Genomic DNA, 18,836 nt, shown 5'->3' with positions numbered 1-18,836 from the left:
GATTGTATTCAACTATCAAAAATCTTTTGCCACTTTACTTGATAAACTGTTCCACAATCCATAATGACTACTCACAAAGTTTTTTCCTTCTCCTTTTCAACAAAAATAGTTTTTCCTTAATTACATTACTTTTGGTTGTTTCTTTTAATTCTTACTGGGAAACTTGAATTTCCTGTTAACTATTGTATTCTTAATTTCTTTGGTAAAAGATTCCTTTATTTTGAGATCAAAGAATTCTGATATACATTAGCACTTTAATTATAAACTACAGAATGATAACTGAATGAATAGGAAAGGCACTTTTAGACTAGCAGGGCTGACAATTAAAAAGGCTTTTCTCCTGGCTTGCAGCATAGCCGAGTGTTTTGTTGTTTTGTTTTTAAATATGGCTATTATTGTAATTGAAGATTAATAATCACTAATAGCTACTGGGCTCTTTTAATGTAATATTCTGCGCCAATAAAGCCCTTTGTTTAGATGGCAATAGTCTCCCCCTTCCTCCCCTCTTTGGCAAATATCTATTGTTACTTGAGCAGAATAAGCAGAAAAGGCAGTAAACTCAACTGAAGATGTATAGTTAAACTTCTGTCTCAGGGGCATGTGGGTTTTGAGCAGGGGAATGCTGGAGCAGTGAAGTTAAAATAAATATTACCCAAGTCAGCATGATGCAGTGGTCTGATCCTGTGTCTAGTGTGCTGTTCCCAGTATGAACGTTCTAACCATTAGGGAACAGGCAGACACGGAGATGCCCATTTGCTGTCTCATGGGGCCACACTCCCGATGGTGGACTGTGACCCCTGAGCAGTACACAATTAGCAGCTCCTAGAAACCACAAGATTCAGAGTGCCATTTCCATTTTTCTTGTTCCAAATGTTTTAAGAGGTCACTATTCATAATATGAATATTAAAAGACTTACACTTTGTTACTTCCTATCTACTGCTTTTGACTACTGAATAAATTCTAAAATCTGTCTTTTTCATTAGGTCCGTAAGTAAAAACTATTTTTTATTTTTTAAATCCAGTATCAAATGTGCATTCTAATAAGTTAGTCACCCCAGAAATGCCTCAAATTCTTATTAGTGGATGAAGCTTGGATGAAAATATTGTTAATAAGGGTTCAGAAGCTGTAACAGTAGCTTCTCTGAATAGACAAATGAAAAACTTCAAAATGTGTTTTGTATTTTCAATGTACGATGTAGACACAGTGCAAAATATTCTAGAAATTTCTGATATCAAAGCTCTTTTGAATTCATTTAGATTTAGTTTAAAGCTATTGAGAGTACATCAAATGCCTATATACATTACATTTCTACTGCAGAGGGGAAAGATGGAAATTCTAAGAATCTATGAAGTCTTAATTTATTTTTAGGTCTGTAAATCTAACTTTATCTGTAACTGCATCTGTCTTCAATTTTAACATATGGAAGAATTTTGAGATTAGTTTTTCTCTTTGATCTGTGTATGCATGTACAATTACGTGCATGAATGTATGACTTTGGATATTGTCAGCACTACCACTGATTTGTTCACTATGTATTGATACCATATTCTCCGGTACTTTTTCTGTTTGAGGGACAATTTATTTGGAATTTTACATAGTATGGGGAAATTACGCTGAGTACACACCGATGACAGTATGCTGAAGGACATTTTTAAGTATTTTCCTCTGATACGTTGTCATTCTGTAGTATTTCTAAAAATCTATGCTTTTCTCCCTGGACTCATGATCAAACCACTTGTCTGCAATGTAGCCTTCCCTTGTCTTGACATATTTGCCTTGTGAGTCTTTTTTCTCCATGCAATGTCTATAGTGTTGCTGCCAAAATGATCTTCCTCAACTGTCCTTTTAATCTTTCCATCTCCTCTTTCAGAAATTCCCCAGGCTCCTGTTGATGTTGTGCAGCAAATTCCTACTTGTTTTTCTTTCTAATTCTCCTGTCTTTCTCAAACCCCATCTTTTCCACTTTCCAGTCTCTTCAAGAACATCGCTTTCATCATCTTCTTTCAGTGCAGGCATAAGATCTCCATCTGTGTTGTCTTTATAGTTGGAATACTCAAGCAAAACTTGTCTCCTTGTCCGTTTACCCATATTGAGATCTCTTCTGATTAACTCACATGTTCCAGAAAGTTAATCTAAAACTGGAGAAAAATAGTCATTCAGCTAAGCCAAAACAAAAGGAGTTGATAGCAAGACCAGAAGCTAACAAATCTATGATGCTTACCAACAAGGTGAGTCCCAGCCTTTGAGTTGTTCTTACAAAGAGACTTCTCAGTCCAGAGTAACCTGTTCCTTTCGAGTCCTGTACCCCCGCTTCTAGGTTCAATTCTATCAGATAGGCTTAAGAGAGGTGACAAGTCTTTTAGCATAATGTCTTTCGAATTATTTTATGGGACATGTATTTTTGGTGCTTAGACACTAATGATGATTATAAATAAGAGATATTTTTAAAAGGTAGTACCTAGAGCAGCCATGGTGCAGCATGGTAGGTAAACAGTGATTTTTTTAAGATTTTTTTTTCTTAACAGTAACTGCTGTCGTTCGAGCAGCTAGTAACATTTCCTGCAATGTTGTAAGATTATATGTTTTTAAAATGTGCTTCTTTATGTAATCTTTGTTGTTGCCATTATATCATGCTGGCTTTATCATTTTAATACAGAGCCCACATAAAGATAGGTTGCAGTGGAATGAAATGGCCATCATCATTTGACTATCTTAGTAACAGGTGTATTATTACAGCCCCAGATGTGGCAATAAATCTCAATTCTACCTTCAGATACTTTGAGTTTTATTGCTAGGGTTCCTTATGAATTTTGAGGGCTGTTCTATAGCACAGGTCATTCTTCTGAATTTTCTTTCTCTGTTTATATAAATATTCTGTGGCGAGAAACATTATTTGTAAGGTCTTTATTCATTGTTGTTCAGGGAGAAGTTTGAGAGGTGAGAGAGTCTCTTTTTCAGGTAAATTGGTAGCCTCAGGAGCATGCCAGCTAATTATAAAGTACTTCAGTAGGTTCATCAAACTGACCTGGGATTCCCTAAGGCTCAAAGAGTTTGTCAGACTTGGCATTTTCCCCAAGCCTGAGGGGAGCTTGCTCAGTCCCAAACATATTCATCTTTAATTAATCTTTTCTTTTTAAAATAAAACAACCAATCTCCCACCACCTTTATTTGTTAAGTTACACTGTTTAATTACAGGAGGAGATATGAGATCTCCTTTTAAGATTCAGATTTCAAATTATTAATGAAAGTCAATTGATTACTTCTGTTCTATGTATCTTGCACAGTATATATTGAAGACTGAATATTCCAGTTTGAAAAGTAGTGCAAAAAAATGCACAGAAATTGCATCCTTGAATTATAATACCTGTAAGAAGCTTAAATAGCTTTCTGGCTTGGTAACTACCATACAGGTATATCCAAGAGCAGAATCTAACCCTAACTGAAGCAATTGCCTAATAAGGAGATTGAGCCTCTTTATGGATATTGCAGTATATGCTGGTGTCTGGGGATAGCCTCGGTATAATATACATCTAATTCTTCCCTGACGTGGAACGTCTCTATTAATGTTTTTGGGTCTTTTCTATGGGCTATATACTATAGATCTCTGTATTTTCAGCTTCCCTTGGATCCTCAGCACTGTGGTTCATGAGTAACCCTCCCTCAGGGCTAGTCTGTCATGTTTCATGAACTGTCACTGCTCCAGTCCTGACTGATTAGGGTGACCTAAGTGGAAAAATTTGAGGTACCTTTGGATCAAGAGGTAGCAAGAGAGAAAAGAAAAATATTTTTTCTCTGTAACCAATTAATATCTTAGTTTTTCTGAGTTTGAGAACATAGGGAGACTTGAATATGTAATGTTCTCATGGGTATTTTTGAAGTGCTTATTCTGTTGAGTCTATGATGAATTGACTGCCCAAGTTTCCCAAGTTCCTCAGCCCTTCATTGATGCTTTTCCTCAGGGCTCTCCTAGATTCACTTTCTTCTGTCCCTTGCCCCTGGTTCTCCCCAAATCCCATCTTTCTTTCTCTAAGGACTGACTGCTGCATAGCATACTTTCCTCTTTCAGTATGGCCATTTAGAAGACATTTCAATTGTAAATAAAATTCAAGCAAAACAGGGCATGGTTTTGGGCTCCTGTTATAGCATTTCCTCATCTTCTCACAAATTCCCATAGTCAACTCTGACCCATTTTGAAGGTCATGCCGTGCAATGAGATTTAAGGATGGCGGCATATTAATGCATCTCAGTGTCCTGATATCATGATTGTTAACACTGAAAAAAAGTGTATAAATGAAATGGTGATAGGTGAGAAAAAACAGAAAAAAAAAAAAAGGTATTGTCACAATAATGGAAGAATAATGAACAGCAAGGAGAATAACTGTTAGGTACTGAAGCAGATTATATGCATTTTTTTAATTAAGAGTGCCTAATAGTACATATGATTTCCTTTGAATAATAATTGCATGCTGATGAAGTGTGATTAAAGACTTTTTTTTAGGAGTTCAATTAAATCAAATCCATTTCTGTAAAAGGGGAGTGATTAAAAGGATGATCTCAAGGTCTAAACTGAAAGCTTTGGTAGAAGCTTCCTATTGTAGATTTCTTTATTATTGCAATCCTCTGATGACTATTATCTAGTTTTTAACAATGCCACAAGTTTCAGACTTAGTGCTGCAGATTCAGCATGAGAACTGGCTTCACAGATCACATAGAAACTTAGCAAGTACTTGGATGTCCTTGAATGTATGACCCTGGGATTGGTCCTAATTCACAAAGATTCTTGATTTGTGCATTTATCTTGAAGCATATGAGAATATACTTTGATTAATTAGGATTGTAAGACAACATACTTTGCTAGGCTGATCTATATTTCTGTAGAGTGCTTGTGAACCTGTGTGATTAAAAGCAGACTTGCACTGCTGCTTATTTTATCTGCTAGTCATTACTGTCTGACTTGCAAGGCTCAGGGACCGGCAGGACCCAGCCAACTGTCTGGCAACTGTTAACACAATTATCAATTATCCGTCTGAGTCTTATCATCTTGTGCTTTGATTATCCTGTATCGTGAGTAAGGAGGGCTAGTTGTGCTAATGTCCTGATTGGAGTCAGGAAAGGTACTGATACTCATTAACTGGTAGCAAACACAGTGAAAGCCTTTTGGAGCACAGAAGAATGTGATGATTTCTGTAACTATGTACTAAATGCTCAAGCTGTTAATCACAGCATCCTGTGTTTTCATACCAGTACACAGGAACCTAAACTTGTCTATTACTCTGAGATGACATTTACTTTCCTTTATGGCTTAAACCAGGAAAGATACCTAAAATGTCTTGTTCAAAACTGGAATGGAGTGTGCACTGTTAGCTAGCTGCATATTTTATGCTTTGAATGTCTGCCTTATACAGGCAAATAAAGAAAAAAATAAGCTATATAGTTTTGGTTTAAGATAGTAAAGATCTATCCAAGACGCAATTTCTGTACATGATCATTGTCATTAGATATCTTTGCCTCGGATATGTGGAAATAAATTTTGCTCCACATTTTATTATATACTTCTCTTTCTGCTGGAACAATAGCTTGATCTGTTTCCTCAAGACTGCCTGTAACCAGCTTCAGGCAGTTAACATTGCTGCTTTAAAAAGGATCTAGCCCTAGTTTCCCCCTCCTCCTGTTATGCCTGAAGTGGGTCAGAGAATGAAAGCATTTAAAAGGTCACTTTCTGTGCAATTTTGGCATCTTGGTTTGTGGGAATGCTACATGCAAATTATTTAGCTTTAAAGAAAAATTTTCTGTATTTGTCACTCCCAAAGTCTGCAGCTGGTAACCAGAGCAACCTGGCTTTAAAGTTGGAGATAAAAAAGAATTTTAACTTTAAAAGTTTAAAATTCTCTTTAAGAAATCTACTGTGAGGGTTTGTAATGATCTAAAGATTAGCATTGTCATGGTGTGACCTCTTCATATAGAGCTCATGAAATGCGGAAGTTTTTTCTGTTATATCCTTTTGCATGCTCATAACTACACATATTAGGGAAAGTCTGGCTGAATTTTTTTAACAAGAGGCTTAAATGTAGTGGCCCTTCTAGAAGTTAATTTGATACTTTATTTGCATCTAGATACCACTAGAATTTGATATACATATATATGAAATAAGTAATTAGAAACTTTTCCCAAGGTTATTGCTACTTACCTGCATACTTCAAAGAGGTGCAATTTCTGTTTGTGTGGCGGAAAAAAAAAAAAAAAGGAAGAAGAATAAAGCACTTGAGAAACTCTTCCCTTTCCAGTTAACTTCACGGCACCCTTTGTAAGCATTAACCCTATGTATTCTGCACAAAGAGTTGCTCTGCCTCAGTCCCAAACAAACCAGGTTGAATCCAAGTTCACTTACACAGTGCCAAGCCTAACTCAATGAAGGTGTTATCTTGGAAGCCGAGTTAATAATCCCCATTCTCTGCCGCTGTGGTAACAAGAGCATGAGAACGGCCATCGTGGGTCAGACTTCAGCCTGGTTCCCAGGCTCTGGCGGTAGATGGTGAGGAACACCTCGGAAGAGGGCTATGTCTCCCATGACCACAGGTGAAGGTTGACTCTGGAGCATCGTTTTTGATCGTCAGCAGTGCGCTGCTCTGCAGGAGTCTGTGTGCTCCCATCTGAAACCTGTTTGTGCTCCCGGTGCCCGGCATGTCCCATGGCAGTGAGCTCCAGAGCCCAGCGGTGGCTCTCAGGACACCAGAGACCTCTCCCTGGCCTGTGCTGGGCCAAGAGAGGAGGATTGCTCTCTGCCGTGGTGCAAGGAGCAGCATCATGACCCCGCAGTGTCCTCTCTTACAGCCCTTTCCTTGGTGGTCTGGATAGAAGGTAGAAGTGAGTGGAAAGAAACTCTGTATAAAAACCTATGGTGTTATAACCCAGGGCATTGGTATAATTGCTGACTAAAACGTAATACAATTTAAAATACATTTTTTAGTGTACACATATTACAAGAATCACATAAATGCATTTAAATATACACAAAATATAGATTTCCATATACTATATTAATATAATTTCAAATGTAGGAATTTCTACGTGTGCACAGAAGAAAAGCAGTGATCAGTATGAGTGTCTCATTTGTGCAAGTAGTCGAAGACAGTAGGATGAATGAATTCCTTCCAGCTGTGAATGAAATCTATAGGAAATGTACTCTCATCACTATAAGTTGGCCAACAAATTAGATTTTAAGTAAATTAATCACTTAAGAAAATACTTCTCACCTTAATTTCTCAGTGCCTTGGAATCTCATCCTGAGCCATGCAGAAAATGTAGCATATGATGATGTGAATAGAGATTTTCTGTACCCCAGAGGAAGCCGCCCAAGTTACCATGATTCTGGCATCCTAATCTGTAGCTTTCAGAATGCCTTATACTGTGTGCCACCGTAATACAAGTAGTTAAGTGTTGTTTGCTTTGCTCACGTTACCTCCAAATGTTTTGTTCACTATCAGCTTTCCTTCCTAATCAGTATTTCCTACACTGAAGATAAATAAAACAACATTAAATGATGGAGGGTGGTGTTGAAATAAAATTTTTAGTATTTGTAAGACATCAGATACAATTCATACATCTCTTGTTCGGAAACAGCGGTCTGTTCTGAATTACTGTGCTCTAGTTCACCTACTGTAGCCATTGACACGCTGTACTCTTTTCTCAGAGAGCCCTCTACTGACCTAAAACACCGTATGTTAAACTGAATGTCAGATTCCCCAAAATATCATTTGACCTGTAGTGTAAATACATGCCCTAGTACCAAGATAGATTTCAGTAAGAACAAAAACACATTTGGTATTACTGAATTTTTGGGAAGTTCTGAGTTTCCAGAAGCTGACAGCTTTAGTGCAAAACAAAAATGTTTGTGACCAGATTTCTATTTCTTTGTGTAATTAAGGGAATGTGGTTCTTCAGAAAAACAGAGGGTCAAAGAAGTGGTTGTTTTCTCATGCTCCTGCCTCTGACTTCTCTTGTATGAGTCAGTTACATTTTTTGAGAGGTGATGAATATAAGAACTCTGTAGACTGATTATGCAGGAAATTTTTCTATAGCAAATTGAGATCCTAGTATTAAAAATGCTTATTAATTTATCATGAGTCTCACTACCTGCTGCCATTCATACAGTAACACTAGATGCTGAAATTACATTATTACCAGGGAAGCACAGATTTCATTTAAATAGACTCAATTTCTCATGCTTAATTAAAAAAATCTGATAACGTGAAGGAAGTTGGAAGGTGGTGGGGGAACCAGCAGAAAGCAAATTCAGGAAATTTGCCTGTATTATCAGAAGTATTTCTCTAATTTTGCAGGGTGGAGTGATTGGCAAAGGCTGATTATTTTAATGTTTGAGATTGCTAACATTTTGGTTCTGAGATACGATCTTAATATATGCAGAGATTGATTCCTTATTTTGGGGGAGTGTACACTGAAACCATTGTTTTTGCTTGGGTTCATGTCAAATGATCTCAGCAGGTCACTCTGCTGGTCAATAAGAGAGGAAAGAGAAAACCCTTGATGCAGATATCAACACCTGAGATTAGACAATGCAACAGTCAGCCACAAAAGTCAAACGTTTTCCTTCACCTTTAGAAGAAAAAAGAGAGAAAAAAGTTTGAAGTCATCTTCAGCAGTCAGTTACTGATCACCCTAGGCAGCACGTATCCTTCCATGCTCTTTCATCATCCTGAACTCCATGTACAATATGTGAAGGGAGAGGTGCAAGGTGTGCGGGGCAGACACGACTCCAAGAAAAGTGTGTCTGATGTCAAAGGAAATCTAGACCCAGAGTTCAAATAAGTTGTCCAGTGTCCCACACTTATGAATTACAAGGATTGTTTGAGTCTGTAGGAGGGAGTCTCACATACAGAGGTCTCTTGTGTCTGTAGTTGGGAATTTACACAGATGTACTACAGCACCTTGTTACATTACCTGCTTTCTAATATGATTTGTCATGGTTTTGGTAGATTAGCTGCCATATGTGGGCTTCTTTTCTCTAGAAGTGCACAAATGTCAGTAAGGTGAGGTGGTGTTAATATTCAGAGAATAAAATTAAATAGTAAAAATTAAATAGTAAAAGTTATAGAATGCAGGAAAGAAGAAAAACTATGTTGCAGAGGTATATGGCCTGAAATACAAAGGAGTTGCCACTACACAATTCAGATTTCAAGTAGCTGTGTCTGATTCATTCCAGCAGGTAAAATTGGAGTACAGCACTACTGAAGAAGAGTGTTCACAACAGGATAAACATGGCAGTTTACCTGATTTGTTAAGTTATGTGTTTTGTAACTTGGTGTGTGAAGAGATCTGAGATGCCTGTTTACATTTTAGCACTCTTAATGTAACTAAAAATGTCCCAAAGGCTCAGCACTTACACCCACTGAGGTTTACATAGCACACAGGCTAGATATAGTGCAGAGTTCCAAACTTCAGCAGATAAAAATAAAAACAAGACGGGCATGTGAACTTCTGTGTAAAAGAAACTGCCTGCACACTGTATGCTGATGTTTGTTCTGGCGTTTTACATTTTTGTATACTGGATTGTTCTTTGAATTGTGCCAATAGACGTTCTTTGAGTTGTTAGTAGGCAGCTTAGATACTCAAAGAAGGAAGTTGCCTTAAAAACTGAGTTTACCTCAGATTAACTCACTGGAAAACCACATGTGACATACTTGCTAGAAAAAAAAAAATCAATTATGAACCCCTTCTAACTCCATTTTAATTAGTTTCCTTATTAACATTGTAAACCAGCTTAATAAAGGATATTTATGATTTACATAGATGAACAAATTGTGTGTGTTTAATCCAGTTATTGTACTGTCAGAGTCATTTGGAGAGTGGTACAGATCCACACGATGTCCCTGAAAGCTGACTTTTGTAGTGAAATTAAGTTTATAAGCTGGGTAGAACTGCAAGAAGGAATGGTTCTAAATGAGTAGGCTTAGCAGTTTAGAAGAGAATGGAACCTATGTCTTATTTCTTAAGAGCCATGTGGTACTGAATCATCTTTAACACCAGCACTTTTGGAAGTCGGTTTTATTTTTGTTTATTTGGTTTTGCTTTGTTTTTTTCTTTTGGGATCTGCATGGAATCAGAAACATAAAGGCAGGAGAAGTAGTTATTTCCTTCCTACAAAGATGTTTACACTCTAAGGTAAAAGGCCTTGAAAAAATGTTATGATACTTTGACATAAACCTATTTTGAAAATTCAGATTCATTTTGCAGTATTAAGTATAACTCTACAGTGGTTGTTATGTTTCATACTAATATTTATCTTTAAAGTAATTGGATGTTCATTAAATATATTTTAGTTTACTGAAGAATACCTTTCCCAAAGCCAAGTGCAGTGAAAATATTACTCATTATTTTTTCATTTTAAATTGTGTAAGAAAAGCATTTCAGAATCAATTAGCATTTGAACTGTAATTTTCTTCTTTAGATTTGATAATTGTGCAAATGCTACATCAATTATTGTGTGTGTTGTGTGTGTATTCATATGTATAAATGTTATTTGAGAAGTTGTCGTTAGTTAGAACCAGTTCAATATGGGAATAAAACCAATTATGCTGCTTTAGCATTTCAGTTTATGAGAAAATTGTTGTCTTTACTCTTTGCTAAGTTATTCTTGCATTTAATAATTCAATACTCAGTTCGAACCATTTTTCAACAGGGAAAAGGAGGCAGAAGCTTGTCTTTATTTTCCATGTATATTCAGTGTTGTACTCCAGGGAATGGTATATCCAAAAATAAGACTATAAATAAGAAATCAGCAGCCTTTTCTTTCTTGCTGCATTATGTAGGTTTGATATATGCTTCTGCAGCATTATTATTTACTCTGTTCAAATCAATGCTCTGAGCTTTCCCTGATGTGATTGATTTCTTCCAGATTAGCCTACGGAGTACGTGATTTAATAAACACCACTCTTACCTGTTTGCTAACTCACAAATGTCTGCACTAGTACATACAGAGAAACCATAAAGTTTCCAAAATGCTTCAGTCAGTCATAAGATTTTGATGATATAACTTTATTTGAATAGAAAAGAGAAAACAACTTTGGTCTTACGTAGTCAAAAGCAAAATAAAATTGCTTGGAAGAAATAGAAATAAGGCAAGGACTGATAAAAATTAACCCAGATTTTGTAGGAGATAATGGTGAAAAGCAAAGATGCTTATTTGGTTATTCTCTGTAACGCCACTTTCATACCTCAGAAGAGAAGCATTTTTCCATACTTCTGTGTTCTTAAACATTGTGGTAACAGATTGAAAACTATCAGTAGCACTATATAGCTGTTCATGTCCCTCCCTAAAATATACCTGTGAATTTGTAGTGAAGGTTTTTGCAGAAATGGAATGTCAGGAAGAATTCAAATGTTTTGTGTGCTACAGTACTATTTAGGATTCAATGGGTTTGGGCTTCTTATAAAATGCCTCTTCTTTCATAGGGTGTTATTTCATTACCACAGTTGCTTTACCATACCAGCTTCCAGCTTGTGAATGTTTTGGACAACTGTGTCTTGATATTGGAAGAGTTCTGTGCCAGACAAGGAAGGAGTTTCATGGCATTTGGACCTTTAGAACCAGATTTTTACAGTTGTTTATGGCTGGATTATATGAACCTGGTTTATGAACCTGTTTTGGATGCAGTTTTGTATGTATTTCTGTTTGTCCTAATAATTTAATTTTTGTATTTTTGCAATGCCTCTCTGATATTCTCAAGGCAAAGGTTTTCTAATGTGTTTCAAGCCAGAAACTTTAGTGTGTGATCACCAATAGAAACCGTAATGGCCTTAGAGCATTAATGGACCATGCAGCTGGGAAGTTTGGAGAAAAGTTTCATGAGAGGTTACTGTGTTATATTTTAACACAGGTGTCCAAATATAGCATTTTTTTCTTCTTCTTTCAAGTTCACTCTTAGTTCTTTAGTTTTCCTGATAACAGCCTGACATTTTATTATTACTCCCTATTTTTTCTCACCGTATATATGGTAGGTTGTTTTTTTTTTCTTCATGCCTTTTGCAGTATTGTATTCTCTAGAGGTAAATCTCAATGGCTTCGTAGTACGTCTCTGCTCACATGTGGATTGCAGCCTGATATACAGGACAATCCTACGGTCTCTGTAGCCAAATCAGTCTGTGGCCAGGTCATTTCTTTAAGGCTTTCTTAGAAGTGTTGTTGGGGTTCTATTAATCCTTTTCCAGGAAACTTCTATTTCTGATATTACCCTGTTTTCATCCACTTTCCTGGGAGATTGTTTTCCTTTTCAATTGCTGTACAATTGCTTTCTAATATTACTTAGCATTGTTGTCTTTTCCTACTACTTTGTATGGTAGAATTAAAATACTGCTTTCAGCACAGCAACTATCATATTGCTTTTGAAGGACAGATATTATTCTAACTCCCCAACACCTTGGGAAGTATTGTACAATATGATTCTATTCAGTCCACATTTTTATCAACACGATCACCGTCACCTGCAGCCATCATTCCATTTTAGAGCGCAGCCCTACAGCTATTTTTTCCCTTTTTGCAATATCAAGATATGAAGAAGATGAATGAAAGTTTCTTGCATGTTTTTGTCAGTGGGTTTTTATAGCTCCCATGAACAGTGATGGACTTGGCAGCCTGGAGACTGAAATCCTCTGTTTAATCACAGCCTAGGTGCAGTTCAGCAAAAAGACATATTTCTGTACACAGCCCCTCTAGCACGTCTAAGCCCTGAGCTGGAGAGCTTGTCTTATGTAAGTGAAAGCAAGCACTCAGGCCACTCAGTCCCTGGCCTTTTCTCTGCAGCTGTTGAAAAGCAGCATTCATGCCATTGAGGTTTGTGACAGGTGCTGATGTCTGGCCTGGAGTGGACTGAGAAATCTCTTTTACTCATTTGGGAATTTCTTTTTGTAAGTTACTGAGAGAATATAGTGTTCTGTCCCGTCTGGAAGTTGTACGTCTGTGTGCATCAAGTTGTCAGGTCTCTCTTCAAAAGGCAGCAGGTTTCCAGGTCAACTTGCATTTAGCCATGGGCTTGATCTGAAGCTCATTAGTGTCTGTGATTTTTTTCTTTCTTTTTTACTTGTATAAACTCTCAAAATCCAATAGCTAGAACCAGAGACCAAAGTAAAACAATAAACCTAATTCATATTTTTAGGATGTTGAGGTGTTTTATTTGAAAACGAAGCAAAACTAAGGCCCTTCAGAGACTTGTGTGGTATCCTAGATCCAAAGAATAAGTACTGCACAAAATACTTGTGTGTGGTCATAAGCTGTAATCTCTTAATGTTTTTCCACGTTGTATTAGAAAGGCAATGGTCTAGGTCATATTCATTTTCACAGAGATGTGTTTATGGGATTTTATTCATTTTTCCCTAAAAATCCAATGTAATGAAATATGTGCTATTCCAAAAGAAATGCTGGCTATTAAATCTGCTAGAAATTATTTGACTGTCTTGTGGGTTTTTTTGTATTTTTCAGCTAACAGGACAAGTGACTTTGCAAATTGCCAGTGAACCAGTTTTGCCGTTTAATGCCCTCGACATCGCATTAGAAGTTCAGAACAGTCTTAAAGGTAATTTTGTTAGAGGAATATTGTTCTCCATTAATATAGTGGAAAAAAAAAAAAAAAGGATCATCTCTTCCCTGGTGCAGATTTTCAATTTCCACTTAAATGATAGCCAATGATTTCAGTAGTTAAAAAGTGTCATTTTATAATGCCAAATAAAACACAGGTTTTGCTGCTAAATAAAGCCATAAAATGTTTCTATTTCTTCTGTTGTTACTGTGTCAATTAAGGAATAGCTAGTACTAAAATCTCATAATTACTGTCAAAGATAGCAACCTGTGTGACCGAACTTGATTTTAATTCTATTCAAGGCTTTGTTCAGTACAAGGAAGAGCGAGCTTCTAATCCTGTTTCCATTTGGCTCCTTAATTTTCACAGTCATCTTCCTGGTTTGGTTATTGCACTAACTCAACTTGTTGGCAGTGCATGTGAACTTTTCTCCTTTTTCAGGTGTGAAAAAGCATGAGAATTTACCAATACGTATTCTTGATTAAGCGCTGAGACCCTGGAAGTTTCCTAGACAGAAAGTGAACAAAAGCAACTGGTAACTTGGAAATGATACAGATATAATTCTCATAGACTCGGAACTTGGCATTGTTTGCAAGGTGTAGGATGAATGCCCTGATACGAGACTGCTCCGTCAAGATTGTGGAGTCATTAGCCATTATTAATATTCTGGTGTCACCTCATTTCTGGCTCTTTCTGTTGTCTTGTGGCCTTTTAGGGCTTGATAAAAGAACAAGCATTCTGCAGGCTTTTTGTGCTGTGTTGATAACAGAACCCAATTAAGCTGATAGCCTGTGCCTTGAGCTGTTTAAGGTAACCCAGTTAAAGGGTGCAGTTGTGTCTTACCAATGATGAAAAGAGTATCTCTCTTAGCTCCAGTCCTGAGGACTAAGGAGATATTCAAATGAGATGCAACTCTCTCCTTCCTTTTCTAAGTGACTAGTTGAAAGTAGGCGGGATGTGGAGAGCACATAAGAAGCTTAGTCCTTTGAGATTATGACTTTTTGATAGCTGCCAAACTCTAAGATAATTCCTTGAATGTGTACTAACTGAGATATTTCTGAAGCTGGTATTCTGATCAGAGTTCAGTGAACTTAAAAGGAATATTAAAAGGCACATGCCTGAGAAGAACCCCCCTGAAATTTGAAAGACTACTCCAAGGCATGATCTTGGTAGGACCTCACAGTGGAAAAATGTGAGATAGGTAAAAACATGTTGTTATTTCCTCATCCATCTCTGATACAGATTACCTGTAGTGTGCTAAGGCCTTTCAAAAATAATTTTTCTGTGTATGGGTTTATGGAACTCTCAAACTGATCTGTTAAATAAAGATGTATGTTCTATAAAATCACAACAAAACTAGATAGTTTAACAGAATGTGAGATCCTATCTCAAAGATTTTTTGCAATCTTGAGGTGTTGCACCTGCTTTTCATTCACTCCCTACAGTATAAAGTATCACTTGTTTGTAATACACATTCACAAAAGTATGATCCCTTTTCTTTAATCTTTGCCATCCATCATTGTCAAGACCTAGAAGTCAGTAGGCTGGCAGTGCTCTGGAATCAGTGAGCATCCAACAAGACAAGCAATTTGAGCTCTGTTGTGCCATATAAACATTGGTTTAGTTCAGCCTAAACACAGCAGGGAAGGATCATCAAATAAAAAGTGTGGCTCAGCTGGTATTCCTTCAACTGAACACGAGATGTCTGGTATCGTTCTTCCTTTTCTCTTTACTTTGAGTAACAGGGAATGTTGATTTAAACTGACTTTTTTCCTCTAACTTCAGTTAGATCATTCATCTCAGCCACTTCAGGGGAGGGAAAATTATTTTCTAGGCTGTAGGGCCAGCAGGATAAATTTTCTTCCAGCTGTTCACTTTGGAGTTTTCTTTAATGGCTTTTCTCGTGACTGTCATGTTTCATCTATCTCTGATTTGTGACAAATAACAGTTTATTTTTATTTTGGAAACCAAGAAGACAATGGTCTTTTTTTTTATTACTTGGAGTAGAAGTTGCACTTTTTAACATGGCTTGTGGATTTCTTCATTTCTGAAAATATTTTATGTTGTCTTAGATTTCCAGTTCAAAGATACATTGAGTAAACTGTTTTCCTTCTCCAACTTGATGAAAACTGTGAATGTAGAAAAGTTGAAGGGAAATCTGCATGACATACTTGAAGATTAGGCTTGATTTTCTGTCTCGCATATGGTTCAGCCCATCACTTCAACACGTATTTTATTGCCTTTTGGATTTTCTCACATTCTTGAATTCATAGGTATAAATACTTGAGTCACAGTTTTTCAGGCTTCTGGATGTCCTCATAAAAAGATGTGTGCGTCTTGATATTTGCTAATATTGCATTTATTTATGTTTCCAAAGGATTAATTCTGTAATGGATGTCTGTACTGTTAGCTCTGTTAAGTTCAACAGGATGTTGCTCAGCACTTTCTAAACCATTTCTTACCTTCAGGATAGGCTGGATGGCAGGTTGTAGGGAAATGTCATCCACAACATGTTTCCATCTGGCTCGGGGCCTGTTCCTCAGAAAGGTGGGGAAATGGCTGTTCAGCACCATGTTCTCTCCATTTGGAGCACTTGGAAACAAGCTGCTGCTTTTGGGTTTACCTGAAAGGAACGATTGTGGCTGGAGAGTCATTTCTTTTTGTGTGTCCATTGATTATCTGATGTTTAACAGGAAACCTTGTGGTCATAAATTATATGAGATGGGTTCCAAGAGTGAAAACCAGGTCCCTGGGGCTATTCAGGCTGTTATCTATCTGATCACAGACGTGATGTCTTAGAGTAATTCATAAATAAGCGATAGTTTAAAATATTCACATTAACTACACATTGCAGTTGTGCAGTGTTTGTGCCGGTCATGCATTTAAAAACTAGACCCACTGCAACTTGAATCAAATACAAAAATATCTTTGCATAATATGAAAACCCAATTTATCTTTTGAGGTAGGGCACAAGCAAGATGTCAGATCTGGTGTGTGAATGATACAAATGGTTCTTTTAAGTACTTCTATAAGTACTTTGTATGCATATGCAAGTACAAATGTATAAGCATTTTCATGTAAGTATTTTGTATCTCTATAAGTATTTTTATTCAAAACATTCATATCATCTGCTAAATGCACTGTGCATTCTGGACTTGCTCATTGCGGCCTCTCTTACACTGGATCTGAGCCTCTCTACATAATCTAGTATTTATTACAGCAGACTTCAGGGATTGATGAAGGTGTTAAAAGTGGATCAAAAAGGATCAAAAGCCTTTCTGCACCTTTGCACCTGATTGACTCAGCACGAACAAAAAATAAAGACAACCAGGTTTGTTGTGAGCCGTGTCTTTTGCTTAGGTGCTGTTGGCTGTGGAAGCTGATACCGTTTCATTATTGGAGGTCACTGGGCCTACCTGGACTCATGCAGAACTTTCAAAAATTGGTATCTGTACCTTTGAAAAATCAGTATCTGTTGCCCCAGCCTTAGGTTTTGGCTGAGTAGCACCAGACCTGCATGCCAAGATTCCCTAGTTGTGGCTGTCATCACAGGCTGCTGAAGCTGGTAAACAAATCAAATAAGCTGTAAGCCGTGTCTAATAGGTAGTGGCTGAGAAAGGCCTATGAAGACAAATGAAGTGGGGATGAGATTTTCTGATTTTCCCCTTATAGGGAGAGCTAGAGCTGGGACTTAAAGCTCCTTGGCTGACACGGTGTCGGTTGTACGTTGCTTCATATCAGTTAGGCCCTTTCTTCCCTCAGAATGGATGTTTTACAGATGTTACAGCATCTGAAGTACTTGGGATGATAATAGTAAGCAGTGCTAGCAGAAGTTTAAAAATAATCTGTTTTATGATAAGCCTTTTCCAGGAAAATCTGCATGACTTTCCACAGCCCTGGATCAACTCATACATTTCAAAACATCAGTCTGAACTCTTCATCCTTAGAAAAATCAATACAGAAATATATCTCTGTCATTTACTTGATGGCTGCATACTCAGTGCCTACAGCTATCTGCTAGTCTTCAGCTTGCATCATTTTACCTGCTTGACCGTGTTTCCCCAATCATTTAGGGCACTTTTCAGAGTTACTTTCTGTATCTGTCTGTAATGTTCAGAAAGTTTCCTTCTTTACTGTTCCCACCCATTATTCTTGACTGCTACAGAGATGATAGAGGATAGAAATTCTGTCTTTGCCATGAGACATTGACATCTTGTCTTCAATATTCTTTCAAGGATATTATATATTAGTACTGACAAACCTTTCATCAGCCTGAAAAAAAAAAAATAAAAATAGAAAAATGGATTTTCTGTGGACAAAGCATTTGGTACGGAAGGGAAAGGATGAGCATCTGTTCCATAGCAGTAGCCCATATATGTTTCAGCACCTCTGTACAAAATCATTGATAACTTGTGCTGTATTAGCACATATAATATGTCACAGCATGCCTTTTTAATGGTTACCTTTTTGAAAAGAGACTTCTAGTAGCAACACCAGATTAGTTTGCTTGGTCAGTAGCAGTCATGGTAGCAAAATTGAAGCTGATGGCAACATATTCTTTGCACTGAAGATGTCCATGGATTTGTGTTTCTGCCCCCTTTAGGGTACTTTCTACAAAGCTTTCCCATTCAGATTTTCCACTGCCAGGTCTGATCATCCAATTTTGCACAGCATGAAAACTCTTCCTACTGAATACAACAACACACCATAGCTGATCCTGAATTTGCAAGCTAATCAAAACCTGAAGCAATTTCCCTTCTCTCTTCCATGCAAGCACATGCTCACATGCATGGAGAGTGAGTGTCATGCCTTAAACTGCTGATTTGTCTGTGCTTATTCTCCTGTAGGTACTGGTAGGCAAGTACATGCATACCAGAGGGCACAAACACAATTTAAAAATGTTAAACCTCTAGCAGTACTTTTCATAAGAGCAATCAGTTACACAGGAAAAGGCTTTTGCATTCAGTGTCTGTAAAATAAATTTCTATTTGTTGTAACCTGTTTCTGACTAAAATCCAGTTACCTTTAGCTCGTGTAATGAAATTTGACAGTGTAATTCTCTGATCAAGAGTATAAATACTCTTGATTCACTTTCTTGTACTTGAAATTTTATTTATTTAACAACTAAAGAACTAGCTTAGATGATTCATCATGATTCATACTAGAAACAAAAGGACAAAGAATACAAAATGTAGTAATGTGGCATTGTTTTCTTAAGTGAATTAACACTTGCAGGATTTTAAAA

The 18,836-nt window shown here is 37.0% G+C and overlaps 1 protein-coding gene across 1 annotated transcript in view; it reads left to right on the top strand.

The window, feature by feature from the left end:
- The window catches only part of NAALADL2 (N-acetylated alpha-linked acidic dipeptidase like 2), a gene marked incomplete at both ends in the record, with an annotated part of 329,666 nt that overhangs the window by 291,028 nt on the left and 19,802 nt on the right, over nt 1–18,836 (top strand). Inside the window, one exon of the mRNA XM_080349764.1 lies at nt 13,495–13,588. Within this exon, the coding sequence (XP_080205890.1) occupies nt 13,495–13,588 (94 nt within the window). The remainder of the gene's footprint in view (nt 1–13,494; nt 13,589–18,836) is intronic.

This window comes from Nesoenas mayeri (genome assembly GCF_963082525.1).
Source record: "Nesoenas mayeri genome assembly, chromosome: 9".
NCBI classification, from domain to species: Eukaryota; Metazoa; Chordata; class Aves; order Columbiformes; family Columbidae; genus Nesoenas; species Nesoenas mayeri.
Note: the sequence above shows the minus strand (reverse complement) of the source record. Positions and strands in the feature narration are given on the sequence as shown.